We start from the raw sequence: 27,846 nt of genomic DNA, 5'->3' as shown, positions 1-27,846 counted from the left end.
GGGCACAGGGACGCCTGGGTGGCTCAGTCGGTTGAGTGACCGACTTCAGCTCAGGTCATGATCTCACGGTTTGTGAGTTCAAGCCCTGCATCGGGCTCTGTGCTGATAGGTTAGAGCCTGGAGCCTGCTTCTGATTCTCTGTCTCCTTCTCTCTCTGACCCTTCCCCACTCATGCTCTGTCTCTCTCTGTCTCAGAAATAAATAAACATTAAAAAATAATTTTAAATTGCACAGGGCACAAAATAAAAAGTTGGAGTAATGATGGGGTTTCGCATTTTTCAATTTTAAACAATATGGTAGACTTTCTAGCAGGTTAATCTCCTAGCCAGAATCAAGAAAGGAAGACACAGCAGCCACACTGTTCCCACAGAGTTGAGGTCTGGAAGGGGTGACCCAGGCCAGGAGACGTCTGTTTGGAATGTGGGGTCATCCTCCTCCCGTTATTTCCAGAAACACATGGTAAAGTCTTAAGGTACTCAGCCTCTAAGCCCTTTGGGCTTCTAAACTTACCACAAAAAGATGACAGGCTGAAAATAGAGAAGCTTGTAGGCTCCTAGGTTAAGAGTGTGCATTTGGAAAACAAAAAACAAGCAGGCATATCACACAACACACAAAACGAGACTAGGCCAGGAGAGCGTGCTGTACAGACAGATGAGGGTTTCCCGAAAGTGTTACAACTGAGAATGGTCCCAGGATTTACCTTGTCCTTGTCTGCATTCTTCGTACAGTCAGAGCTGCTGTAACTCACAGAGGTTGCACCAGTTTCTGGATCTGCTAAGGACCCTGGAAGGGATAGAGGTTTATTCTACTTTAGTGGACTGTGTGAAATTAAAAGAAACCCTCACCTCATTCCTCCAATATCTTAAACTGTTCCCTACACACAGGTCCTTGGCCAGAGGCAGAGGATATCCCACATGCCTCAGGTGACCCCCAAGGATAAGGGGGACAATCCCATCACCTTGATAAAGACCTCACCGTGCCCTAGTTCATGTTTTTCGTAATTAATCAAATAAATGTGGACAGGTCAGGCTCAACTAGCAATCTCGAAGTCATCACTTAAACAGAGGTTTCTCAGTATACATTATGGGAAATCACCATTTCATTACAGATTAAGAATAAAAATGAGGATGCCTGGGTGGCTCAGTCAGTTAATCATCTGACTCTTGATTTTGGCTCAGGTCATGATCTCACAGCTTGTGAGTTCGAGCCCTGCATCCGGCTTCACCCTAACGGTGTTGGGATTCTCTCTCCCCACCTCTCTCTCATCCTCCCAGACGTGCGCGTGCGCGCGCTCTCTCTCTCTCTCTCTCTCTCTCTCTCTCTCTCTCTCTCAAAATAAACGAGCTTAAAAAAGGTAAATGGAGAATACTGATTGGGGTATATCATCAGGGAATGCTCAACCTGGGTATGTTTCTTCAGGCTCCAAGTGGATTGTTCAGTCTTTTCGCTTATCTATAAACTGCCTTCTGCATGGGAAGTTATTATATAACTATATCTGATTAGAAATGTACTTACACGGGGGCGCCTGGGTGGTGCAGTCGGTTAAGTGTCCGACTTCAGCCAGGTCACGATCTCGCGGTCCGTGAGTTCAAGCCCCGCGTCAGGCTTTGGGCTGATGGCTCGGAGCCTGGAGCCTGTTTCCGATTCTGTGTCTCCCTCTCTCTCTGCCCCTTCCCCGTTCATGCTCTCTCTGTCCCAAAAATAAATAAACGTTGAAAAAAAATTAAAAAAAGAAATGTACTTACACTAATATACAAACGAGAAAAGGAAAACGATGGATATTTAGTAGTGAAGCCGCAGACTTGCCCTGATAACATCAGAGGACGAAGCTATATGGAGCCTGAATTTAGGAACGTAGGGCTATGGTTCAAGAAAAAATAAAATAAAAATGACAACATTAAAAATAGTAACGGAATGAACTCCTCAAACAAAACTAAAATAAAGTCTTCACATTGTGTCAAGGTGGGAAGAAAGCTAAGGCCCATGTCCAGTCATCCCCTCCAGGATCCTCTCTTTAGCTAGGGCATGCTGGAGGAGGTGGGAGGGTCCGCAGTCAGGGGAGGGGCCTGAGCTCCACCAGTCACAGGGACAGGTGCTCCGCTGCCTGGGGCACCAGAGGAGAATGCCCTCCTGTCACCCCTTCAGACCACCTGCTATCCTTAGGTAGTAATTGTGGTTCTGTCCAGGACACACGATGATCACCCACAGGAAAACGCTTTGCCGCAGAAATTAGGCTGCTGCACATCACCACATGCTCCTTACTCTCCTCGGAGGGTTCTGTGTCTCTGGACTTCCAGGCATTGTTCTCCGCCTCCTGTATCCCTCAAGCAGCCTCTTTCCTTCCATCACATCCAGTCTTGGATACAGAAAAAGAATGGACTTCTATAAGAGTTGCAATGCCACGTCCTCTGACTACACACTAAACAGCACAAGTGTCATCCCTCAAAACACCCATAAAAACTCATGTCACGCTCCCACACCTGTGTTTCAAGCGGGCGACCTCCCGGCTCTGCTCTGCCATTTCCCTCTCCCAGATCTGAGGCTTGACCTGGGGGAGAAAAACACATCCACCTTCAGTCGTGCCAGACTGTGCACCGAAGAGGGAGAGGAGGAAAAAAGGAAACACTTACCCAGTTGTCCTGAGCATTATTCTCATGAACTGCGATCTGAAAAAGCAACAATGAAAAGTCCATATTTAGGAAATCCAAGGGCCACTACCTTCACCCACATGAGGTACTAAGGGTTCAGTGTGTCAGGCAGAGCTCAGGGTCCCTGGTGTCTGAAGGTGAGTTCTGCCTGCTGCAGCTGTTCTTGTCTTTGTCCATTTTGTTGCCTGTGAGTTATAGTAGCTTTTGTCAGATAAGGCCCAATATTGGCTATGATTTTCAATAATCTGCCCATGTTGTCATCCTCCTCCTATCTGTCCCCACATGAAACACTTTCCACGTGATTGTAAATGTACAATAGGATCAAAACTGTTGTTCCATCCTTTCCTAACTCATTCCATGACCGTAGGGTTCAGAGTTCACATAATTCCTTCCCACTTTCAATTGTGCCCTAATTCATCATGTGACAAATGTCTTTCATCATAAAGCTCTTCCCTCCTTTCACTTAGATCTTCACCATGTTTCCTAGGGTTGCAAAGACCAGGGCCATGAAATGGCACTACCATGTTGATGGTATGATTCATTCTAAGACACACTGCTTTCCTACAGATTATGATACTTGACACCACCCCCCAGGAACGTTGGCATGGATGAAGTTTCCACACAGTGTGGCCATTGCTTGAAATCTGGAAATGTTGATGAAGTTAATTGTTTTGTTCTTTCTAAATCTTACCTTTTTATTTGTTAATACTCTATGCATATGTACTCTGAAGTTTTGTTTATATTACTATGTTGAGTCTAAACGTAGACTTTTAACCTCGTAAAAAGGTTAAAAACAAAAAAATGAAGAGAGGTTCATGAGCTGCTGGTAATTAGTAGCTGAACTCACTTGTACTTGTTTATTTCTTTCATGGCTGTTTTCACATTTTCCCTGCAGCTGCCAGCTGATTCTTCTTTGCCGCCAGTTCACACTGTGTCATTTTCAGCTTCCTAAGATGGGAAAGACATATACACAGTCCAGGAGCCAAGGTCCACAAATTCTGCCTTTTTACCTCCCAGCACTCTTGAAGGCCTAGATACAAATACCTTTCCCCCACCTCTCCCATAAATGCACAGACTGACAACACAGTCAGAGAAATGAACTGAACACCCCATTTAAGTTAAAGAAAATTCAACCTCTGTCTGCTGCCATGTCTCTGCTGTCAGACCTGTTTCCTCTCCTTCATCATAAAGTCATCAAATAATATTGCACTTTGTGCCTTCCCAGAGCTGAACTTTGGTTTGAGATGGTGAAGGCTCATTTCAGTTCAGTGTCAAAAACCTTGTCTGACCACCCATACCCATTAGGATGAAGCAAGGGATCATCACTAGTCTCACACCTCCGTGGGGAGCCCTGATTCTCAGTCCAGAAGTTGTACCCTGACAAAGACAATCACCCTAAAAGACGACCTTCCAGGATATGGCTTCCCCAACATTGCAGCTCACTCCCAGACATTGCTAGAGTCAGGAGTACAACCCCTGCGTCCACCTTCACATATCCTGGTGGAGGAAAAGGCCAATCTTAGAGCAGCAACATCACCTGAGGTAGAACCTGATATGAACTGTCACACAGTCTGGGTTTATCTCCAGGAAACAGATTTCAGATGGAAAACTATCAACTTCATGGAGCCAATGTACTTGAAGAAGACTCAGTTCGTTGACAGTGAAGGCAGCAAAGGGAAATGCTTAGAAAGGCTGGTTTGCTGTGTTGCCCTCAGACTATTTTGTTCATGGTGTTACTTTAAAGGGTTTCAACTTGGTACTGGATGTATTCAAGAGTCACATGCAAAATTGAAAGACTCCTAGAAACGGACACAAAACCTCTAGACAGAGAAAGGCACATGCATTTCCTTCCGGCATCTCAGGCAGTCCTTCAACAAATGCTTTCTGGAGTGGCTGGAATGTAGTGGTTCTGTTGTAAGGGATTGAAAATAGAAAGGTGGCCAGGGTGCTGTACGTGCTCTCCAAAAGAGCTTAGAAATGATAAAAACAAGATGCCAGTGAGACAGAGCAGGCTCCACCCCAGGTGTGGGAAGGACTAACAGAAGCTGAGTCTCCAGGGAAGAGAAGGAAGTATTTCCTTTTCAATGTGAATGAGGGACTCTAAAGGCCCTGATCTCCTCCTGAGAACAAAAGGAAATACTGTACAAAGGAGGAAACATGTGAGCGAATGCACCAAATTTCTAATGACCCCATGAAGACACATGTGACCAAGATGGAGAAGAAGGAAGCCCAGGACAAAGCCAGCCTGGCAGTGGGAACCAATCTCCCCAGGACTCATCAATGAACTTGGGGATAGAAAACTGAACTGCAAAATAGCTGAACAACTTTATGGGCACAGACTTAGAAGGAAACGTGTTTAGTTCAGAGGCAGCCAGCAAAGATGAGCCCTAGTGAAGCTGCGGGCTTTGGTCAAGACTCAGAGGAGTTACACTTCAAAAATCAGGGGACAGGAAATAACTCAGCTTCCTTAGGGATTGGCCTGCTGTGAACAATCTCACTAGCAGAACTGATGCAGGGATCCAGTACTACTGGCACCCCTACCCACTTTCCAGAAATAAATTTCTGTGGTTTCTGCAGCAAGATCATTGATTTTTTCCCTACACATTCTTGACCCATGTGTGGTCCTGAACAAAAATGACCTAATTCCTGGATGACAAGACAACGTGATGGGACTGAATCCCAAGCAGATGCAGATATCAATGTTATTAATGCTGACACCTTCCCTCTTCCACCCCAAATACATGACACAATATGTGACAAGCACTTAGGACAGAAAGGAAAATGCGGGTGACAGAAAGCCAGGTAAGAAGGACAGGCACAATTCTGAGTGCATTTGGCAAAAAATTTGAAAAGAATTTTAGTTATCTCTACTGGCCGTCACATTCATTCATACAACAGTACTTGTGATAGTTCTCACCTGAACATTTTAGTCTTCTATAGCCACTTTTCTTTCTTCATAGAATTCTTCAAGGATGCCTGCTTTGTCCTTCAGCTGTTTGACTTTTGCTTCTTTGGTTGCTTTCACAGACCTCAATGCATTACACTTGTCTTCCAGGGCCTTTTTATTTTCTGTACAAACATGGATTTGCTTTCTAAGTGTGCACATGACCTGAGACTTGTTTTTGGTGAGATAGGAAAAGGGCAAGAACCGTGAAGGCAGGAAGGCCCTCTTTCCCTTACCAATGCAAAGTCATTGTCACCAATATGGGGATTTCTCCCCAACAGACAGCATACTTTCCAGTTGACAGTTATTGGACCTCAAGACTCTCAACTCTACATGCTCGAATTCACCATTTTCATCTTGCGTTTTTAAGACAGATATGAGAAAAACACTTTCCATAAGTAATGATTGCACAAAAATTTGAGTGCACCTAACAGAACAGGATTGTGCATTGCAATAAACAAAGACCTTGAGGCATAAATATAACTAGGAGAAGATAAAGATGGTGGGAAATAGTTCATGTCAGATAGCTTATAAATGGTTTTCTTGTTGGGATATATATATATATATTTATATACATCTGTATATGTGTGTGTGTGCAGACACACACACAAACACACACTTCTTCCCCATTCACGTTGAAAATTCACTGTTCAGCATTAAGAGAGAAAGAGACTATGGAGCACCTGGGTGGCTCGCTCAGTTGAGCATCAGACTCTTGATTTGGGGTCAGGTCATGATTCTAGGATCGTGCGATCCAGACCTGTGTTGGGCTCCACACTGAGCGTGGATCCTGCTTAAGATTCTCTCTCTTTCCCTCTGCCCCTCTCGCATGCCCTCTCTCACTAAAATTGAAACAAAAAATTCATAAAGAACAATTTAAAAATATTTTTTTAAAAGGAAAGGATTATACACTGTGGCTATCACCCTTTGTCTCTCAACTATATTTGGGAATTTTCTACATATCTTGGAGGGCAGAGTTGAATGATGTGATAAATTACCTAGTTGTGAAAATAAAAGATAACTCCTAGTCCCTGAAATAGCAAAACTCATCTTGGTGGTCCTGGTGAAATTCTAGCTCATTGTTCAGAAAGAGGTTTGGCTCCCAGAGGCCCACTCTCTACTGTGGGAAATGGCAAGCAAATATGCTGTGCCCACTTCACCCAATGAATAAAAGCCTCCAAAGCCAAATTACAGTAAAACTCAGCAGCCAACTCTTACCACTTCCTGATTCTTCACATTCCTCTCTCTCTGAGTTTGCAAGGCAACAAGTGCACTTTGAAGGGTGTCATTTAAAATTTCATTGAAGTGGGTTCCTGGGCGGCTCAGTCAGTTAAGCATCCCACTTCAGCTCAGGTCGTCATCTCGTGGTTTGTGAGTTTGAGCCCTGTGTCAGACTCTGTGCTGACAGTTCAGAGCCTGGAGCCTGTTTTGGATTCTGTGTCTCCCTCTCTCTCTACTCCTCCCCTGCTCCTGCTTGTGCTCTGTCTCTCCCTGTCTCTCAAAAAATTAATAAACACTATTTTTTTAATTTCTTTAAAGTGCTTATTATTTTGACGTTCTCCTTCAACAAAACATGTTGAATGAGTAATAATAATTCATTCCTTTTATTTGTGTTTTTAGAATGCAATCCAGGCAAAGAAGGGATTCTTACATTCAGTTTAAAAGCTTCATCAGAGAGAAACTTACTTTCTCTCATAGTTTCCTGAAGACATTTCCTTAACTCACTGTTGTATAAAACACGAAAAAGGAATCAGAATTAAAAAAAAAAAAAAAAGCACAGTGCTAGATAAACCTATCTTCTAATGTGTGACTCCTTTCACAAATAAAGAGGTAGCTCTTTACATTTGTGAAGCTTGTGTTGAATTGGTTTTGTTTATAGAACACATGAAATAGGTCAGTAGGATGCTCTACCAGAGTGGCAGTAACCAAAATGAAATCACAAAAAAATATTTGAAAGGGCAATGCTACCTTCTGTTCCCAAATGGATATTTTTTCAGCAATGAAGTTCTCTGTTTTCTTTCTTAAAAGTATTGATCTTCTCAATTATTCACTGTAAACTAACTAAAAGGAGACAAAACATGTTCTAAGGCTGTTACCAAACCAGTGACCTCAAATAATCCCAGTGTATTAGCAGCACACATGATCTGACAGGTGGGTGTAACTAACATTTTAGCTTTCCCGTTGTGCCTGAAGAAATCAAGTTTTAGCAGCATGTTAAACCTAAGAAAACCTTATTTCAATGAGATTCCTATTTAAAATATTGTCCAAAATGGAGAAACACAATAAAATATCTTCTCATTTCTCTCCCATCTGGAAGCACCCTTCTTAGAAAATCCAATCACTTCAAATACTTATGTCACCACCAGAGATGAAACAAAAATCAAATCCTATCAACTTACATTTCTCTCCTCCAATTATTAAGGTACATAAATAGGTCCCTGCAAATAATGGAACAAACAAAACCATCCTTTAGTCTCGATTTGAGCCACTCACACTCCCAGGTGCTATTTGGAATTCCACACAAGGAAAGCTCAAACTGCTGCTGACTGACTGACTACTCGAAGGCCTTGGATGACTTCCTGCTGCTCACAGGTTGCCCTTCGTGAACCCTAGGCCGGGGGCCCTGGAGGACAAGGTCTTTGGAATCAAACATACGGGTACCATCTCAGCTTTACACTTAGTGGCTGGAGGATGTGGATTAATGGCAATTCCTAGAAGACAAACTTTTTTCATCCCAACGTGAGAATGTTAGCCTCCAACCTTAAAATTTTTTTTTTTCAACGTTTATTTATTTTTGGGACAGAGAGAGACAGAGCATGAACGGGGGAGGGGCAGAGAGAGAGGGAGACACAGAATTGGAAACAGGCTCCAGGCTCTGAGCCATCAGCCCAGAGCCCGACGTGGGGCTCGAACTCACGGACCGCGAGATCGTGACCTGGCTGAAGTCGGACGCTTAACCGACTGCGCCACCCAGGCGCCCCACCCTCCAACCTTAAAGGAATATTATTCAACACACACGAAGGACCCAATTACAGGCAACACATGTAAGCTCTAGAACAGACTCCTCTAACAGGGACTGATTCTGTCATCTGACCAGAAAGTGCAAACTTCTCTTTTGTTGGCCCAGTGTGAGAGCTCTCATGTCCTGAGATCACTCTTCTCCCCACCACCGCCACTGCATTCAAAGGGATGAACAACCAGCCTTTGAGGGCTCGTTAAGTGTCAGGCAGCCACCCTGGCTCTCAACAGACAGCGCCACAGGATCACCACAGTCTATGGAGCCTGTGCAGAATACATTACCCGCATTTGCAAAAATCTCATCTCCACTCATTCTCCCCTGGCATGAACGGCTTCCTCCACCTCAGACTCAGAACCATGGTTTAAACCTCTCTTGTGACACACACCCTGCCTGGCAATATCTGGCTTTGTCTCTAAGCTCAGGCTTCTTGATGGGCTTGTAGATAGAGAGTTTTCTCATCTTCACATTTCACGAAGAGCCAGGTCATGGCAAAGTACTCACTCCAAACCTCAGGCTCATATCATCACTTGTTTCCTAATCATTTCTATGTAAAATTACACTAATTTCATTCCCTCTACTCTGGTGATGTGTTCCTCCTCCTGATGTCTTAAGAGATGGCAACTCCCTCCACATTGTCACTTAGGCTCCAAACAGGGAAGAGAAAGATGAATTTCAAGAGTTAAAAAGTCAATTAGACATCAGAAGTCCCCATATTTATCCTTAGGTGAATCAAAACGCACATCAAGGGGCGCCTAGGTGGCTCAGTTGGTTGAGTGTCTGACTTTGGCTCAGGTCATGCATGATCTCACTCTTCGTGGGTTCTACCCTCCCATGGGGCTCTGTGGTGACAGGTAAGACCTGGTGCCCACTTTGGACTCTGTGTGTGTCTCTCCCTCTCTGTCCCTCCCCCACTTGCACTCTTTCTCTCTCAAACATTAAAAAAAAACAACCCACATCAAACACCAGTACTGAGAAAATATTGCAAAGAAAACTAAAGCTTAAATTCTTACCGTGATATTCTCAAGGCTCCATCTAAGAGGGGAAAAAACAAAATTAAATTTGGTGTCAAAACATATTATTAGTAAAAACCTATAGTTCCTGATAAGAGCAAAATAGTAATCCAGTGAAATTACAGTAATTTTATTTTGCATAATTAATTCACAGGATTAAAAGATAAGAAAAAATAGAATTTCCTATTTAAGTCATGTTACTTCACAATTTCTGTTAAAGAGCACAATGTAAATAGCTTTTTTTTTAAACAGAAAATTTGTTTATATTAAATGAACATTCAGCCTATTCAATTTTGACCATTGATAATACATTTAAAAAATGCTTTAAATTGTCATTTCCCTCGCTTATTTTTTTTTTTAAATCCAGTATCCACACTGAAGTTTAGAACTAGGATTATTTTGAATTCCTGAAATAAAGAAACAGGAAGGAAGGGAGGGAGGGAGGGACAGAGGAAGGGCGGGCAAAACCTTTGAGCTAAGACATGCCTCTTTTATTCTCTAGAAAGCTCTTCTGAAATACTACATGGAGTTGGCTGTCTGCTGAATTCATACAGAGTTATGGCACCTCAGGTGCCATGATTTTTTCCAGACTGCTACAAACAAAATAAAAGCCACCGAATGAGAAAAAGAATAAAACACGGCTAGAGCTAAAGCACAAGCAACAACAGAAATAACAGTTGATGTTTAAAAAAAGAGCAAAAAGAGCTCTGCAGACCTCAGTTCTCCTGATAAATTCTAGCTCATCAAATCTAGGCATGACCCGGTTTTGACACCATTAACATATTTCCCCATTCTAAAGTTTGAAAGGACGATGAGAGGCCGAGGCCAGCCCTAAACTCTTGCCAGGATATTAGAATATCATCATGCTATCAAAAAGCCACTTAGGAACCTCTGAGCTTCCCTGTCCCTTGTCACCCAGCCCCACAGGCGGGTAAGTGAAAAGGAATATGAACACACCAAATACTCAATATTTGTGTTTCTGTGTGAAGGCAAGTTTTCTCCAGTGGCAGGGAGAGGGGCAAATACTCATTTAGAAATAAATTCCAAAGTACTCTGTTCTTCCAGAAAAGATCTGCCCTCAAGAGGAACGAAGAGCCTAACTGGGGATTTCCCAAAGAGTAAGCAATACAGGTGAGGGAAAATACTCAACTCCAGGGCTCTCACCTTCCTGTCTCACCTGGGAGTCAATTCAGACTAACCCCTAGCCAGATAAATATAAAAACCTCACACTCATGTCCTATTTACCTCAGTTCCTTTACCAGCACATAACATTTGCCTTTCAACACAACTTACAAGGCATAGTAAAGTAAAAACCACACAGTTTGAACACAGATAGCAAGCATTAGAATTACACTTCCTATGGCAGAGATGTAGGAATTATCATCCTGGGAACTTAAAACCACTTCCATTCCTATGATAATGCAGATGATGAAAAAAGTGGACAACATGTAAAAAGAGATGGTGAATGTAAGCAGACAGCTGAACCTCTAAGATTTTAAAGTGATTTGAGAAGCAGCGAAGGCAGTCCTGAGAGGAAAATACATTGCAATCCAGGCCTATCTCAGGAAACAAGAAAAATCCCAAAACCACAATCTAACAGCACACCTAAAGGAAATAGAAGCAGAGCAGCAAAGACACCCCAAACCCAGCAGAAGAAGAGAAATAATAAAGATCAGACCAGAAATAAACAATATAGAATCTAAAACAACTGTAGAGCAGATCAATGAAACCAAGAGTTGTTTTTTTGAAAAAATAAAAAAAAATTGATAAACCTCTAGCCATGCTTCTCAAAAAGAAAAGGGAGATGACCCAAATAGATGAAATCATGAATGAAAGTGGAATTGTTACAACCAATCCCTCAGAAGTACAAGCAATTATCAGGGAATGCTATGAAAAATTATATGCCAACAAGCTGGGCAACCTGGAAGAAATGGACAAATTCCTAAACACCCACACACTTCCAAAACTCAAACAGGAGGAAACAGAAAGCTTGAACAGACCCATACCAGTGAAGAAATTGAATCGGTTATCAAAAATCTCCCAACAAATAAGAGTCCAGGACCAGATGGCTTCCCAGGGGAATTCTACCAGACATTTAAAGCAGAGATAATACCTATCCTTCTCAAGCCATTCCAAAAAATAGAAAGGGAAGGAAAACTTCCAGGCTCATTCTATGAAGCCAGTATTACTTTGATTCCTAAACCAGACAGAGACCAAGGAAAAAAAGAGAACTACAGGCCAACATCCCTGATGAATATGGACGCAAAAATTCTCAATAAGATACTAGCAAATCGAATTCAACAGCATATAAAAAGAATTATTCACCATGATCAAGTGGGATTCATTCCTGGGATGCAGGGCTGGTTCAACATTCACAAATCAATGTGATACGTCACATTAATAAAAGAAAAGATAAGAACCATATGATCCTGTCAATCGATGCAGAAAAAGCATTTGACAAAATTCAGCATCCTTTCTTAATAAAAACCCTTGAGCAAGTCGGGATAGAAGGAACATACTTACACATCATAAAAGCCATTTATGAAAAGCCCACACCTAATAGCATCCTCAATGGGGAAAAACTGAGAGCTTTCCCCTTGAGATCAGGAACACGACAGGGATGCCCACTCTCACCGCTGTTGTTTAACATAGTGTTGGAAGTGCTGGCATCAGCAATCAGACAACAAAAGGAAATCAAAGCATCAAGATTGGCAAAGATGAAGTCAAGCTTTCACTTATTGCAGATGACATGATACTATACATGGAAAATCCGGTAGACTCCACCAAAAGTCTGCTAGAACTGATACATGAATTCAGCAAGGTTGCAGGATACAAAACCAATGTACAGAAATCAGTTGCATTCTTATACACCAATAATGAAGCAACAGAAAGACAAATAAAGAAACTGATCCCATGCACAATTGCACCAAGAAGCATAAAATACCTAGGAATAAATCTAACCAAAGATGTACAAGATCTGTATGCTGAAAACTATAGAAAGCTTATGAAGGAAATTGAAGAAGATATAAAGCAATGGGAAAACATTCAGTGCTCATGGGTTGGAAGAATAAATATTGTTAAAATGTCAATACTACCCAAAGCTATCTACACATTCAATGCAATCCCAATCAAACTTGCACCAGCATTCTTCTCGAAGTTAGAACAAGCAATCCTAAAATTCATATGGAACCACAAAAGGCCCCAAATAGCCAAAGTAATTTTGAAGCAGAAGACCAAAGCAGGAGGCATCACAATCCCAGACTTTAGCCTCTACTACAAAGCTGTCATCATCAAGACAGCATGGTATTGGCACAAAAACAGACACATAGACCAATGGAATAGAATAGAAACCCCAGAACTAGACCCACAAACGGATGGCCAACTCATCTTTGACAAAGCAGGAAGGAATATCCAATGGAAAAAAGACAGTCTCTTTAACAAATGGTGCTGGGAGAACTGGACAGCAACATGCAGAAGATTGAAACTAGACCACTTTCTCACACCATTCACAAAAATAAACTCAAAATGGATGAAGGACCTGAATGTGAGACAGGAAACCATCCAAACCCTAGAGGAGAAAGCAGGAAAAGACCTCTCTGACCTCAGTCGTAGCAATTTCTTACTTGACACTTTCCCAAAGGCAAGGGAATTAAAAGCAAAAATGAACTATCGGGACCTCATCAAGATCAAAAGCTTCTGCACTGCAAAGGAAACAATCAACCAAACTAAAAGGCAACCAAAGGAATGGGAAAAGATATTTGCAAATGACATATCGGACAAAGGGCTAGTATCCAAAATCTATAAAGAGCTCACCAAGCTCCACACCCAAAAAACAAATAATCCAGTGAAGAAACGGGCAGGAAACATGAATAGACACTTCTAAAGAAGACATCCAGATGGCCCACAGGCACATGAGAAGATGCTCAATGTCGCTCCTCATCAAGGAAATACAAATCAAAACCACACTCAGATATCACCTCATGCCAGTCAGAGTGGCCAAAATGAACAAATCAGGAGATTATAGATGCTGGCGAGGATGTGGAGAAACAGGAACACTCTTGTACTGTTGGTGGGAATGCAAACTGGTGCAGCCACTCTGGAAAACAGTGTGGAGGTTCCTCAAAAAATTAAAAATAGACCTACCCTATGACCCAGCAATAGCACTGCTAGGAATTTACCCAAGGGATACAGGAGTGCTGATGCCTAGTGGCACTTGTACCCCAGTGTTTATGGCAGCACTTTCAACAAGAGCCAAATTATGGAAAGAGCCTAAATGTCCATCAACTGATGAATGGATAAAGAAATTGTGGTTTATATACACAATGGAGTACTACATGGCAATGAGAAAGAATGAAATATGGCCTTTTGTAGCAACATGGATGGAACTGGAGAGTGCGATGCTAAGTGAAATAATGCATACAGCGAAAGACAGATATCATGTTTTCACTCTTATATGGATCCTGAGAAACTTAACAGAAACCCATGGGGGAGGAAAAGGAAAAAAAAAAGAGGTTATAGAGGGAGGGAGCCAAAGCATAAGAGACTCTTAAAAACTGAGAACAAACTGAGGGTTGATGGAGGTTGGAGCAAGGGGAGGGTGGGTGATGGGTACTGAAGAGGGCACCTGTTGGGATGAGCACTGGGTGTTGTTGGAAACCAATTTGACAATGAATTGCATATTTAAAAAATAATAAATAAAATAAATAAAAACATTAAAAAATTCTACATTTATGAATTTAATGTGCAATCTCCTAATTTTCCATATAGGATGTACATTTTTCTTTCAACTACATGTGGGATTTTCTCAGGACTAAAACATCTAATGTATGCATATACACAAAATATCAAATGAAGAAATCCACTCTAACGAAATGAAATCATACTGGTGAACATAGGTTACATTTTTTATGGCAGTACTCAAGGTGGGGTGATATTTTCAACTGGGGGGGGGGAGTTAACAGACACGTACACCACAAATCTTGAAGTTACAGCAACTTGCCTGCGCATCAGAAGGTCTGTCTTCTTTCTTACAGGGACAGAAAGGAGCCTTGAAAGTATGTGTGGTGAATGTAAAACTCAGGCAGGTCTGTGAATCTCTGACTGAGAAAATGAGAAAGAAAGGGGAAAAAAAAAGTGGAAATGTATCGAACAGGGTATCTAAGCATCAATTTTCATAAAGAAAAAATACCATCAGGCTTTTTCTTCTAAAATTGATTCAGGATGTTTGTTTGGTACAGTCTTACCCATACTGAGAAGTGGCCTTGGTATGTTCTTTGACCATGAGCAGTCTGGGAGGGACGCCGTGAATCTGCTTTTAGTAAAACTGCAATCAATTTAAAAGTATTTCAGATGTTCACGAGTTCATGAGAAATCAGAAAACATGCCAAATCTCAACTGAAAAGGGGATAAGGTAACGAGGATGTTTTTAAGATATTATTGATGAGATTCCTTCCAAAGAAGAGAAGAGAGGATAACTGTAACAAATTCTGTTGCAGGAATACTATTGAACATTCAAGAAACGGGCGGTTCCCGACACAACATACCTGTCAGGTTTCCAGTCGTTTCCAACGACTACAACATTGTTGGGAAAAAATCCCCACTGAAAGTTCATAAAAGCATGTGCGATGTGGAGGGCACATTGTGTTTTCATCTCTCGCTCTGGTTCCGGCAGGACTCGGAGAGTGGGTCTCAGCTCCTTCTTCTAGAAGGTCCTGAGAGTCAACATTTGGCGGCTTCACTTCCCAACTGAATGCGCCTCCTGTTCCTCCGAATTTGGGTCAGGCTTTCTCCCCCGAAAGAGGCCTGACCTGGAACAAACCAACCCCAGCCTCTCTGACATGGCGTCACGGGATCCCATGAATCCACGGATCCTCCAGGGAAATACCGGCAGGGGAAATGAGGAACAAACCACGGAACAGCCCAGAAAAAGCGAGGGACTGTGCCGCCAACCGACCACCCGCGCTTCCGGGGAAGCCGCCCAGGCCCTGCCTCCCCCGCCTCGGGACTCAGCCCCACCACCTAGGAGACGCCAAGGGGCTGCGAAGCCTCCAGGGTCTCCCCCAGGCCCGGGGACGGAACCTGCTGGAAACGCAGCTCTGGCTCTTTGCCCACACTCAGAGGCACTGGGTCCTCAGAAGCAAGGAAGCCTTCCCAGCCCCGAGGCGCCCTGGATCAGAAAAGCCTGGTTAGTGGGCGCCTTCTCAGGCCATCACTGCCCACGCAGAGGCCCGGCCCCTCCCTGGGCGTGGTGCGTGCGCGCCCTCTGCCGGCCGCCATGGGAATTCCGCAATGCTCAAGGCCATGGCTGCTCAGCTGGAAGTACTGAGAGTGCAGCTGGTCCAGTGAAGCCTGTTCTCCTGATCGGGAAGGGTCTTACCGAAGGGCTTGCTTGGGACACGAAGAAACCTTTTCCTTCTCCTTTTTACTGAGTGAAGAATGAAACCGAATTTATTGACGTAATGATATCATGTGTAATGCTTTAAGCAGCATTCACAGAAATAGACACCTGCTGACCTACAGATTATGGTGTTTAGCACCATAATACTTGGGTTAAATAAAAAAGTTGACACCTCTGAGAAAGAGATACAGGCTTCCAGCTATGGAATGAATAACTCATTGGGATCCAAGGTACAGCCCATAGAATAGCGTCAATCCTGTAAGAAAGCGTTGCATGCTTTCGCAATATAGCTACCCTTAGGTACCTGGAGAGCGTAATGTATACACACGGAATCACCATGATATATGCCTGAAACTGATACAACATGGTGAGTCTCCTATATTTCAATTAAAAATGACAAAATTTTTAATTTCTCCTTCACCATCAAAAATTATTTCTAATTGAGAACATATGAAATTCCATTTATACCACATTCTCTAACGTCAACATCTTGATGTTGAGAGCTTATTTTTCTTGTCAGTAATGTCTTTGAGGACACAAATGGGACAAGGTCAGAATGTGCATCTAGAGGGAGCTACACATCTGGTATAAATTTCCTGCCTCTATATGGGTAATTTCAATGAAAAGTGCTTTAGGGACGAAGATGGATGAAATCATTTCCATCAGACTCATAGGTAGATAATTGTGCCTTCAAATAATAATTGCCATCTCTTCATATCAGAGGAAGGCTGGGTGAAGATATAGGTTTCTCTTTTGATCTAAGAGAAGGCTGTGGTGTTTTAAACTGCTCACCTACCATCCAGAATCCAGAGATTAGCAGCCCTCGGCCTTCTGCTCTGTGCAGCCCTGTCCAGGAAACGGCACCACATCTCCTGTGTCCCCCTCTCCCCTGTCATGTTTTAGCTCAGGCCCTGATCACAGTGGATGAGAATCCTGTTTAGAGAAGCTGCTCATGCTGACCTTTACTGGAGCACGGCTGTTCCCAGCCACCGCAGGGAAGCATGTGGACAGCCAGATTTTGAGCCCTTGGTGGCCCAGCCATGACCCCAACGTGGATGGAAGGCTGGTTGCCTCCATAACCTGGGAGGAAGGAGGGCCAAGCAGGAGTCAGGGGCTCTGGGGCAGAACGCATGGGCTTTGAGGACCCGGAAAGAGTCACATGCTTACACCCAACTCCTCCTTGGTGGTGCGGAAGGAATGGGTATCATGTCATTGACTTCTGCCCTGCCTGGCCCTCAAAAAGGAAACAGTAGGGGGTGGGGCGACTTGGTAGCTCAGTCACTTAAGTGTCCCACTTTGGCTCAGGTCATGATCTCAGGATTTGTGAGTTTGAGCCCCACGTCGGGCTCTGTGCTGACAGCTCAGAGCCTGGAGCCTGCTTTGGATTCTGTGTCTCCCTCTCTCTCTGCCCCTCTCTCAATTGTGCTCTGTCTCTCTCTCACTCAAAAATAAACATTGCATCAAAATAAAAGATAAAAACAGAAAACACTGAGAGGAATATGGGCCATTATAAGACTCACACCCACAACTGCTACCATGAGTCTACCTCAGCTCCCACCTGGATTGGTGCTACCGTGAGGTAGCTGGTACGTGGGGAAATCCACAACGTGTGGATTCATGCAGGGTTTCCTCACTGTTCTACCCGAGACACTGCTGACCCCTCATCCATGTCTTGCAATCACGAATCAGCCATGTCCTGGGGGCTGATAGCTGCCCTGCTGATCACCACACACCACGGTGAGTAGGAAGTGCCACGTGCTTGCGAGGATCTATTGACGAGTGAACACAACTGTCACCAGATCTGGAGGAAGCTTGTGGCCACCACCCCAGAAGGAACCAGCGGGACATGTGCAGTCAATACAATTCAAACAGTCACTTATCTTCTGCCCCTATTACTGTAGATTCTCCCTGTTTGTGACCGTGTGTACAGGGGTCACACTGTGTACATCAACACAGAATGACCGTAGGTCCTCCTGGAAGCAGATAATGACAGAGATACAGAACTGTGATGGGTTTATTAAGGGAAACGAGGAAAAACAAAATAGAGGGGACAGGAATGGTCAGGGAAAGAATTCAGTCAAATATGCATACCAGACAACTTTTCTAAATATATCACATCACCACAGCCTATTGGTCATAGTTCAGGGTCCACGAAGTTCGCATTCTCCTGTAAGGCAACGAGATTTTGGGTTATTGCAATGGGATCTTGTGTTCTCCTCTATGTATTTTGTCTTCAACAATATATCTGTGGCCTTGGATGAACACTTAATTGTGTGGCTGCATCTGTGTGTGTACCTCTAAGGGATTAGGACTGTCTTCAAATCTTAGATATAGATCCCTGAATGTACACAGTATCACAGTTATCTTTTTCTTTTTCATAAAGTAGGACCTGAATTTTAAAAGAAAAAACACAGGGGTCTTTGCCGTAGTTTTTGAAACAGGGATTGCCAACCTCTCAGCCTCAGGCATTACACTCTTAGTTTCATGAAATTGAATGAACATCTGTTGAGGACCTTCTGTGTGGAGATACATTCATTTCCACCCTGAGAAGGGTGAGTGTCCACTCCTCCCATACATTTTACAAATTCCTTAAGTGCTTCTCACCTCTTCATCGTACTGACCTCAGAAACCAACATTGTCCCTGTTTCTCAGATTACAAACCTGAGGCTCTGAGATGACCGCCTAGAGCTGACACAGCAGGAACACAGGCAAAACCTCAGGAGATTGCGAGGGAACTTTCGGAGACGCAAACCTGCAGGCAGGGTGGTGACAGCAGACGCAGGGGTGTGGTGACCAGAGTTCAGCAGGGGCGGCTCCTCCTCACCCCTGACTTCCCCACCAAGAGTCTGACTCAGGCTGAAGGCCAAGGAAGCGGCACAGCTGATCTACAACCTGCCTTCACATTTAGTCTCACTGAGACACGCTAACTTAGGCAGACAAGCATTTCCTAAGTTTAATTTCCTAAATCTTCCAGAACATTCTTCAAACATGTCCAGACCCTTCAGAAGACCAAGGGAAACAACAAACTTTATTTAGATTATGAACTAGGTGCACTGTGGTAACGTTGACATTTCAGAGATGATGACTGCATTCTACATTGTGGTTGAACCCGTGCAGCAGTCCTTTGCAGACTTCACACTGTCCTCATGCTCCCTTCCCAGTGTGTGGGCCCTGCCAGAAATGGCCTCCAAGTCCATCCTACTGACCCCAACGCCCTCCCCTCTGCACCTCCTCAAACTCTGCTTGCTGTGCTCAACTTCCCTTCTATTCCTGCGTGATTCAAGTTTCCCCCAGTTTTGCACTGGATCCTTCACTGGTACTTCCACTATGGTGACCACAAGGTCTGTGTCATATAATGCATGTGCCCCCTTTCAGACGGGACACCTGAGGCACCTACACTTAGGGGTGCATCTCATCCTTCACGGAGCTCAAAGCATTGTGTCTTTCAGACAGGCACCAGTACTCCTGATACATCTGCCTTTGTGTAAAACTCCTCTTTCTTGTAGACAAGAGAAACCTACAGCTGACCTCATTACAGGGAAATGACACAGCCCATTGTACACTATGTCCTGAGAAACTTGAGATATGTGACACTGTCCTCAGGCAGGCTTGCAGTTGAATTGCCAAGCCCTCACAAGCATCCCTACATCATTCCCACCAAGTCTTTCACCAAGAAGACGAATACGCTTTATCAGTCCCTCATCCAGTTCAGGTCATCTTACCAAATTTAGTACGTGGAGGAGCTGGGGGAGGAGGCGGAGGTGGCCCATCGCCCGTGACTGGTGGTGAAGGGTGGTCCATGGGGGACAGCCTGCAAGGCGATCCTGGGGAAGGACCAGGCCCTCTTGCATTCATAATGGCCTGCAGAACAGAAAAGAAAGCTATGTTCATAGGACAGAGCAAAGCACCAACACCAGCAAAAAGTGGCAACCCAAAGAAGCAGTGCTCATCTCCTGCCAGCTTGCCCACCACCAGGTTCCAAGAGGGCAGCATCAGCGCCAAAATCTCTACCCATACTTTGAGTTCCACTTATAGCTTTGGGGGAGGGGAACGGATGCTATGGGGACAAACCAGTGTTCCCACATGTGTGCAAATGTAGAACAGCAAGCTCTTATCCGAGAGGATTTATGGAATGAGTACCAAATTAATAAAATAGCATATTCCTGATAGGAAGGCATTTAAGTCCAGAATCGCCTTCCACCCCGCATCCGCCTCCACCACAGAGGCTGCTTATTTGTATGTGAAGAACTACAGATTGAGAAGGAATGACAATCCCAGGCTCCACACATGGAATCATAGCCCTCGTGGCTCAAAGCTCTGCCTCTAAGCCCCCGCCTGTGCCCGATCTGCTTCTCTCCCGACAATGAGGTCTTCTCCTCTCTGCAAGTGCTATCCATGGGCACAGAGACATGTTGGGGGATGGGGATCCTGAGGTCATGCAGAGAACCTCGAAAAGCATGTTCTTAGAGAAACATGTTACCTATACATGTTAGGTAGGCTGAGCTAATTTATTTTCATTCAGTGGTACTTCTCAGTTAACTACAGTACAACTCGCAGGGTACTTTTGTTCTCTGAAAAAATAAGCTGAAATTCTAACTAACAGAATTAACACAAATACACTTTCGTTTTTGCTGTACATCTCCATGTTTCACCTGTAACAGTGACACAGGACACAAGAGAACGTGCTCATGTGAACACAAAGGACACAGTGGAGAATTACAATGCAGGTAATTACGGATTGTCTCTCTTCACCACCCATGTAGCCATGCGTGTTTTCTAGGACAAATATGTCACCTCTTGGAGTTCAGAATATGTATACCCAGGGCACAACTGAAGAGATTCCAGACAGCACATTTACAAAAAAAAAAAAAAAAGAAAAGAAAAAAAAAAAAAAAAAAAAGGCTGAATGTTGATGGGTATTAAATTTACTTTGTCTAAGACCACTCTAAATGACACATACAAAAATATAAGTTGGAGTGAAGGCAGTTTGCATTTTCAAAACATAAGGATAACTGCCGATTTTCTGAACACATTAATCCCCTAGAAAGAAACAGAACAGGAAGAAACAGCAAGAGCAATGATTCCACACTGAGGAGGTCCAGAAAAAATAAGTCATGCCAAAAGACTTCCAGGTGGAGTGTGGTCTCTTCCTCCCTGGGTTATTTCCAGGTATATACCAGAAAAGCCCTTGGGTGCTCAGCCCTAGGCACGATTGGTTCTAAACCTTCCACAAGGAGGTGACAGGCAGAAAGTAGAGAACCCCATAGACACTTGGGTTAAGGCTGTGCATTTGGAAAATGAGAAAAACAAGCAGACATATCATACAACACACAAAACAGACACAAAGCCGGGAGAGAGCGCTGAACAGAAAAAGGAGGGTTTTGCCAAAGAGTTACAACTGAAAATGTCCACAGCATTTACCTTGTCCTCCGTGATCCTTTTGGTAGAGTCAGTGTTGTTGTTACTCACAGGAGCAACATGTGGATCTGAAAAAGGCCCTAGAAGGGATGGAGGTTTATTCTGCTTTGAGTAGATTGTGCAGAGATTAAAAAAAAAAAAAACCAAAAACACAAAAACAAACAAAACAAAACCCCAAAAAACAAAAACCACTCTCCTCATTCCTCAAGCAACTTAAACTCTTTGGCCCAGTCAGATCCCAAATCACATGCACAGGGTATCCCACATGCTTCAGGTGATCCCAAGGTAAAGGGAGAGCCATTCTTTAAACTCTGATGAAGACCCATAAAAGCCCTGGTTCAGGTGTTTTCATAACTCCTCAAACAACTGTGGATGACTGGGGCTCAACTGGATGGATATACGTTAGGCTGCGCCTCATGCCTCCCACCGCCCAGCACATGGACTGTGTATGGCACACATCTGCTGAAGCGCTATGCCTGCTTTTCTGCATACAGCCCCATTCCATCTCCACAAGAGACACCTGTACCAACACAAGGTGGGGGAAATGACACAAGGATGATAAGTCAATCGTGAGACACTCAAGGAATGTGGTGATGATGGCAGGCATTTTCCTTGCGTTGCAATGGTCTGTGGTACCACCTCTGCACCTTGTACAAGACTCAACTACGGGGCGCCTGGATGGCTCAGTCGGTTAAGCGTCCGACTCCGGCTCAGGTCATGATCTCACAGTGCGTGAGTTCCAGCCCCACGTCGGGCTCTGTGTTGACAGCTCAGAGCCTGGAAGCTGCTTCAGATTCTGTGTCTCCCTCTCTCTGACCCTCCCCCATTCATGCTCAGTCTCTGTCTGTCTCAAAAATAAATAAACATTAACAAATTTCTTAAAAAAGATTCAACAACAACAAAAATTAGATGAAGGTTCTTAGCAAGCCAACTCATACTGCCCAGATCATCTTACCAAGTGGTGCAGGTGGAGGGTTTCGGGATGGTCCCGAACCTGGCACAGGAGGTGGATGTGCACAGGAGATCATACGGTGGCCTCTAGGGTAGGGTGTGCAGAATCTTCCAGTTGATGGAGGAGGTCGCCACGGATCCACACTGCCCTGCAGAACAGAAGTGACAGCTATGTGCAGATGCCACACAAGAGAACCAATCCCCAAAGCAGCTGAAACCCATAGAAGTACGGGTCAGCACCTGCCCCCTTCTCTGCCACCAGGATCCGAGAGAGTAGCATCAGTACCTGAAAACTCTGTCCCTGCCACTGGGTACCACCTACAGCTTAGGCAACTAAACGCAGGCGGTTAAACTACTGTCACCACATGTCCCTGCCCAGGTCTGAGAATTTAGAACAAAATGATGCCATCTTACAGGATTAAATAAGTAATTCCAAACTAATGAAGCAGCATATTCCAGACAGGCGGACATCCATGTCCAGGATCACTTTGCATCCCTCCACTACAGGGACGGCAAAAGCTCTGTTTTTGGCTTATTCCGAACACAGAAAAATGGACTGCAAATACACAGCTCATTCTCTGCACATGAAATCACAGCTACTCTTGGGGACAAGTTCTGCCTGCCGGCCCCACTCTTGGCCCCCTCTGCTTCCCTCGCTGAGAAAGAGGTCTTCCTACTTTCTGCAAGTGCTGTCAAAGGCCAAGAAACCACTCGGGAGTTGGGGATGCCTGGAGTCTTGTAGGGGACCTGAGGAAATGTTTGCTGTGCGGAACATATTACACATCAATGAGTACTAGGCCCCCAAGTGTTCACCTGAATTCATAAGGAATTCTGGTTTTGTGTACACTACAAGACACAGAGTAACACATCGTATGGGAAAAAAGAGGCAGACATTCAGGAAACAGAATTAATGCAAATGTGTTTTGACTTTGGTATACACTTCCAGGGATGTGTCATGAGCGATGGTATCAGCTCTAACCCTGACTGGAGACACAAGAGAACCTGCTTATATGAATAAAACTGAAGGACCTTGTGTTCAGAATACTTTTACCTAAGATACTGCTTGAAAGGCTTCCAAACACTTCATTTACCCATGAAGACGTGAAGGTGGTGAGTTATGACAATGACGTTGTCTAAAACCATCATAAATTGTACAAGGCACACAATATAAAGATGGAGGGAAGTCTTTTCACGTTTACAATGAACAGACAGTCTTCACACATGAATAGTGAGACCAGAAAGAGGAAAATAACAACAACACTGATCCCACAGAGAGGTAGTGTGTTAGGAGTCAACAAGCTTAGAGACTTTGCTATAGAGTACAGTGTATCTTCCTGTTGTTGTTATTTTGAACACAAGGGAAAAGCCATAAAGGTGGTCAACTTCTAAGTTCCTTTGGCTACTAAACTGACCAGAAAAAAGATGACAGGCTGAAAAGAAAGCAGCCTGTAGACTCTTGGGTGAAGGCTGTGCATTTGGAAAATATAAACAGGCAGACATATCACACAACACACAAAACAGGGATAAGGCCGCAGAGCATGCTGTTCCACAAATGAGGGTTTCCTGACAGACTTACAACTGAAAATGTCCACAGCATTTACCTTGTCCTTCTCGGCATTGTTGGTAGACTGCTTGTAGTTGTGACTCATGGGAGTGACACCAGCTTCGGCTGAAGGCTCTAAAAGGGATAGAGGTTTACTCTGATTTTAGTAGACTGTGCAGAATTCACACAAACACCACATTTTGTGTCGTGTTAAACTCTTGCCCACACTCAGGACCAGGAGGAGAGGCAGAGAGTAACCCACAAGCCTCAGTTGACCCCAGTGATAAGGGGGAGATCTATCCCATCATATCTTAATGAAGAAACCATAGGGTCCTGGCTCATGTTCTTCATAATTAGTCAAATAACTTTCAACAGGGCAGCTCAAAGAGAAATCAGGAAATCGTCACCAAAACAGCCATTTCTCAATACACATGAGGGGTAATAACTCAGCATCTCATTTCAGATAAAAATTAAAACGAGAGCGTCAGTTGGTGGATAACATCAAAAAACCCTCCACAGAAGAGCATGGGTGTGTTTCTTCTGACTCCAGGCAAATTGTTCAGTCTTTCAGCTTATCTATAAGCTGCCTTCCACGTGGGAGCCGGTATTATGTAACTATTTCTGAATGGAACTGAACTTGACTGATATTATATTAAGGAGTAAAGGAAAACTATGGATGTTTAGCAGTGAAGCCGCAGAGGTGCACTGATAACATCAGAGGGCGAAGCCATTTGGAGCTTGGATTCAGGAATGTAGGTCTACAGTTCACAACAATAAAAATAAAGGAACATTAAAAATAGTCAATAAATGACCTTCTCCTCAAATAAACTAAAGTCTTCACATTGAGTCCGGGTGGGAAGAAGGATGAGGCCCCTGTCCTATCATCCTTTCCAGGCTCTTCAGACAGGGGGATGCTAGAGGAGGTGGGAGGGTCACAGTCAGAGGAGGGGCATGAGCTCCAACAGTCCCAGGGACAAGTGCCTCACTGCTTGCAGTACCAGAGGAGAACACCCTTCTGTCACCCCTTCAGACCACCTGCTGTCCTTAGTGTTTGTGGTTCTCTCCAGGACACACGATGATCACCCACAGGAAAAGGCTCTGCCACAGAAATTAGGCTGCTGCACATCACCACCTGCTCCTTACCTCTCCTCGGAGCGTTCTGCATCTCTGGACTTCCAGGCATTGGTCTCCACCTCCTGTATGCCTCAACCAGCCTCTCTCCTTCCATCCCAACCAGTCTTGGATACAGAAAAAGAATGGACTTCCATAAGAGTTGCAATGCCACGTCCTCTGACTACACACTAAACGGCACCGCTGTCATCCCTCAAAACACCCATAAAAACTCATGTCACGCTCCCACACCTGTATTTCAAGCGGGCGATCTCCCGGCTCTGTCCCGCCATTTTCATCTCCCAGATCTGAGTCTTGATCTAGGGGAGAAAAACACATCCACCTTCAGTCGTGCCAGACTGTGCACCAAAGAGAGAGGAGGAAAAAGGAAAACACTTACCCAGTTTTCCGCAGCATTACGCTCATAAACTGCGACCTGAAAAAGCAACAATGAAAAGTCCATGTTTGGGAATTCCAAGGGCCACTACACTCAACCACATGAGGTACTAAGGGTTCAATATGTCAGGCAGAACTCACGTTACCTGGTGTGTGAAGGTGAGTTCTGCCTTCTGCAGCTGTTCTCGTGTTTGTTCAATTTCCTGTCTGTGAGATACAATTGTTTTCGTCAAATAAGGCCTAATATTAGGTAGGATTATAAATAATCTGCTCATGTTCCCGTCATCCTCATATCTTTCCCCAATACAATTTATCCTTTCACATGAGACACTTTTCACACAATTATAAATGTACAGAACCAAAGCTATTGTTCCATCTCCTTACTCATTATTCCATGCCCGTAGGGTTCAGAGGTCATAGAATTCTTTTCCATTTGCAATCTTGCCCTAATTCATCATGTGACAAGTGACTTTCATCATAAAGCCAACATAAAGTTCTATTCTCCTTTAACTTGTGTACTCACCAGGTTTCCTAGGGTTGCAAAGACCAGGACCATCAGATGGTACTACCTTGTTGATGGATAGGATTTCATCCTATGACACACTGCTTTCCTCTAGATTATGACAACTGACACCACCCCTCAGGAACGTTGGCATGGATGAAGTTTCTACATGGGCAGGTCAATGCTGGAGACCCAGAAATGTTTAGTAGCTTAATTGTTTTATTCTTTCTAATACTTATCTTTTCCTATCTGTTAATTCTCTACGGATACGTCCTCTGAATTTGTGTTTGTATTACTATATTCATGGAGTCTACCCATTGTACAAAGGTTAGAACTAAGAAACGAACAGGGGTTTCATGAGCCGCTGCTAATTAGTATCTGAACTCACTTGCACTTGTCTATGTCCCTTGTAGCTATTTTCAGATTTTCCTCTGCAGTTGCCATCTGATTCTTCATTGCCACTAGTTCACAGTTTGTCATATCCAGATTCCTACGATGGGAAAGATACATACATAGTCCAGTAGCCAAGGTCCAGAAATTCTGCCTTTTTCCTTCTCAGCTCTCTTAAAGCCTAGATTCACATATCCCTATCCCCTCCCCCAACGATGCACAGACTGACAACACAGTCAGAGAAATGAAGACCCCATTTAATGGTAGAGAACATTCAACCTCCGTCTGCTGCCAAGTGGCCTACAATCAGAGCCGCCTTTCTAGTTCTCTGCTTCTACTCCTTCATCGTCAAGTCATCAAATAACATTGCACCTTGTGCCTTCCCAGAGTTGGTCTTTTGTTTGAGATGGAGAAGGCCTATTTCAGGTCAGTGTGAAAACCTGTGCCTGACCAACTGTACCCATTAGGATGAGGCAGGGGATCATCATTGCCTTACACCTCCATGGGGCAGTGCACTGAATCTCAGTCCAGAAGTTGTACCCTGACACAGACACTGAGCATGAAAGACAGCCTTCCAGGATATGGCTTCACCAGCATTGCAAATCACTCCCATACACCACTAAGGTTCAGGAGTGCAACCCCTGCCCACTCTTTCAAAGATCCTGGTGGAGGGAAAGGCCAATCTTAGAGTGGCAATATATGCTGAAATAGAACATGGTGTGAACTGTCCCACAGTCAGGCTGTTGTCTTCAGGAAACAGATTTCAGATGGAAAACTATCAACTTCATGGACTCAGTCTAATTTAACAAGACTCAGTTCATTGACAGTGAAGGCAGCAAAGGGAAATGCTTAGAAAGGCTGGTTTGCTGTGTTGCCCTCAGACTATTTTGTCCATGGTGTTGCTTTAAAGGGTTTCAACTTGGCACCGGATGTACTCAAGAATCACATGCAAAACTGAAAGACTGTTAGTAGTGGACACAAAAGCACTAGACAGAGAAAGGTACATGCATTTCCTTCTGGCCTCTCAGGGAGTCCTTCAGCAAATGTTTTCTGGGGGGGCTGTAATGTAGAGGCTCTGTTGTAAGGGGGTGAAGATAGAAAGGTGGTCAGGGTGCTCTACCTGCTCCCACAAAGAGCTTACAAATTAACAAAAACAACATGCCAGTGAGACAGAGCAGGCTCCACCCCGGGTGTGGAAAGGACTAACAGAAGCTGAGTCTCCAGGGAAGACAAGGAAGCATTTCCTTTTCAATGTGAATGAGGGGCTCTAAAGGCCCTCCTCCTGAGAACAAAAGGAAATACTGGACCAAAGAAGAAACATGCACCTGGTGCACCAAATTTCTAATGAACCCATGAAGACACATTTCATACGAGTCTCCCTTGCAGACTGGATGAAGAGATGCAGTACTGATGCCATCCCAACCCACAGTCTAGAAAGAAACTCCCATGGTTTCTGCAGCAAGATAAGTCAATGTGTTCCCTAAATATGTTTGACCCAAGTCTGGTGCTGAACAAAGA

General features: G+C 44.0%; 2 protein-coding genes and 3 long non-coding RNA genes across 11 annotated transcripts in view; 2 read left to right on the top strand and 3 right to left on the bottom strand.

Annotated features, from left to right (window-relative positions):
* Positions 1 to 10,897, top strand: part of LOC123380418 — a 51,174-nt gene extending 40,277 nt beyond the window's left edge. For all 5 annotated transcript variants that reach the window (XR_006586152.1, XR_006586153.1, XR_006586151.1 and 2 more), the window contains 2 exons: positions 3,544 to 5,450; positions 10,124 to 10,897. This is a non-coding gene — a long non-coding RNA (uncharacterized LOC123380418). The remainder of the gene's footprint in view (positions 1 to 3,543; positions 5,451 to 10,123) is intronic.
* Positions 1 to 27,846, top strand: part of LOC123380411 (transport and Golgi organization protein 1 homolog) — a 207,520-nt gene that overhangs the window by 77,183 nt on the left and 102,491 nt on the right. The gene's annotated exons all lie outside the window — the stretch shown is intronic.
* LOC111556552 lies at positions 3,561 to 8,474 on the bottom strand. The gene is made up of 2 exons (XR_006586146.1): positions 7,561 to 8,474; positions 3,561 to 5,717 (listed from the first exon to the last, which is right to left on the bottom strand). It is a non-coding gene; the product is annotated as an uncharacterized LOC111556552 (long non-coding RNA).
* On the bottom strand, positions 14,621 to 17,382 carry LOC123380420. Of its 2 annotated transcripts, XR_006586157.1 has the most exons (3): positions 15,165 to 17,382; positions 14,865 to 14,944; positions 14,621 to 14,721 (listed from the first exon to the last, which is right to left on the bottom strand). It is a non-coding gene; the product is annotated as an uncharacterized LOC123380420 (long non-coding RNA). The 2 variants fall into 2 exon arrangements; XR_006586156.1 differs by having other exon boundaries at positions 14,865 to 17,382.
* LOC105260155 (protein shisa-9A-like) overlaps positions 18,015 to 27,846 on the bottom strand; it is a 48,566-nt gene continuing 38,734 nt past the window's right edge. Inside the window, 11 exon segments of the mRNA XM_045038560.1 lie at positions 18,015 to 18,185; positions 18,680 to 18,770; positions 19,741 to 19,879; positions 21,440 to 21,516; positions 22,392 to 22,536; positions 23,989 to 24,065; positions 25,074 to 25,168; positions 25,293 to 25,360; positions 25,441 to 25,476; positions 25,583 to 25,643; positions 26,327 to 26,428. Coding sequence (XP_044894495.1) covers positions 18,146 to 18,185; positions 18,680 to 18,770; positions 19,741 to 19,879; positions 21,440 to 21,516; positions 22,392 to 22,536; positions 23,989 to 24,065; positions 25,074 to 25,168; positions 25,293 to 25,360; positions 25,441 to 25,476; positions 25,583 to 25,643; positions 26,327 to 26,428 — 931 coding nt within the window. The 3' untranslated portion in view covers positions 18,015 to 18,145.

This window comes from Felis catus, chromosome D1, assembly GCF_018350175.1.
Source record: "Felis catus isolate Fca126 chromosome D1, F.catus_Fca126_mat1.0, whole genome shotgun sequence".
Classification (NCBI taxonomy): domain Eukaryota; kingdom Metazoa; phylum Chordata; class Mammalia; order Carnivora; family Felidae; genus Felis; species Felis catus.
The sequence above is the reverse complement of the archived record's forward strand: the minus strand, read 5'-3'. Positions and strand labels throughout refer to the sequence as shown.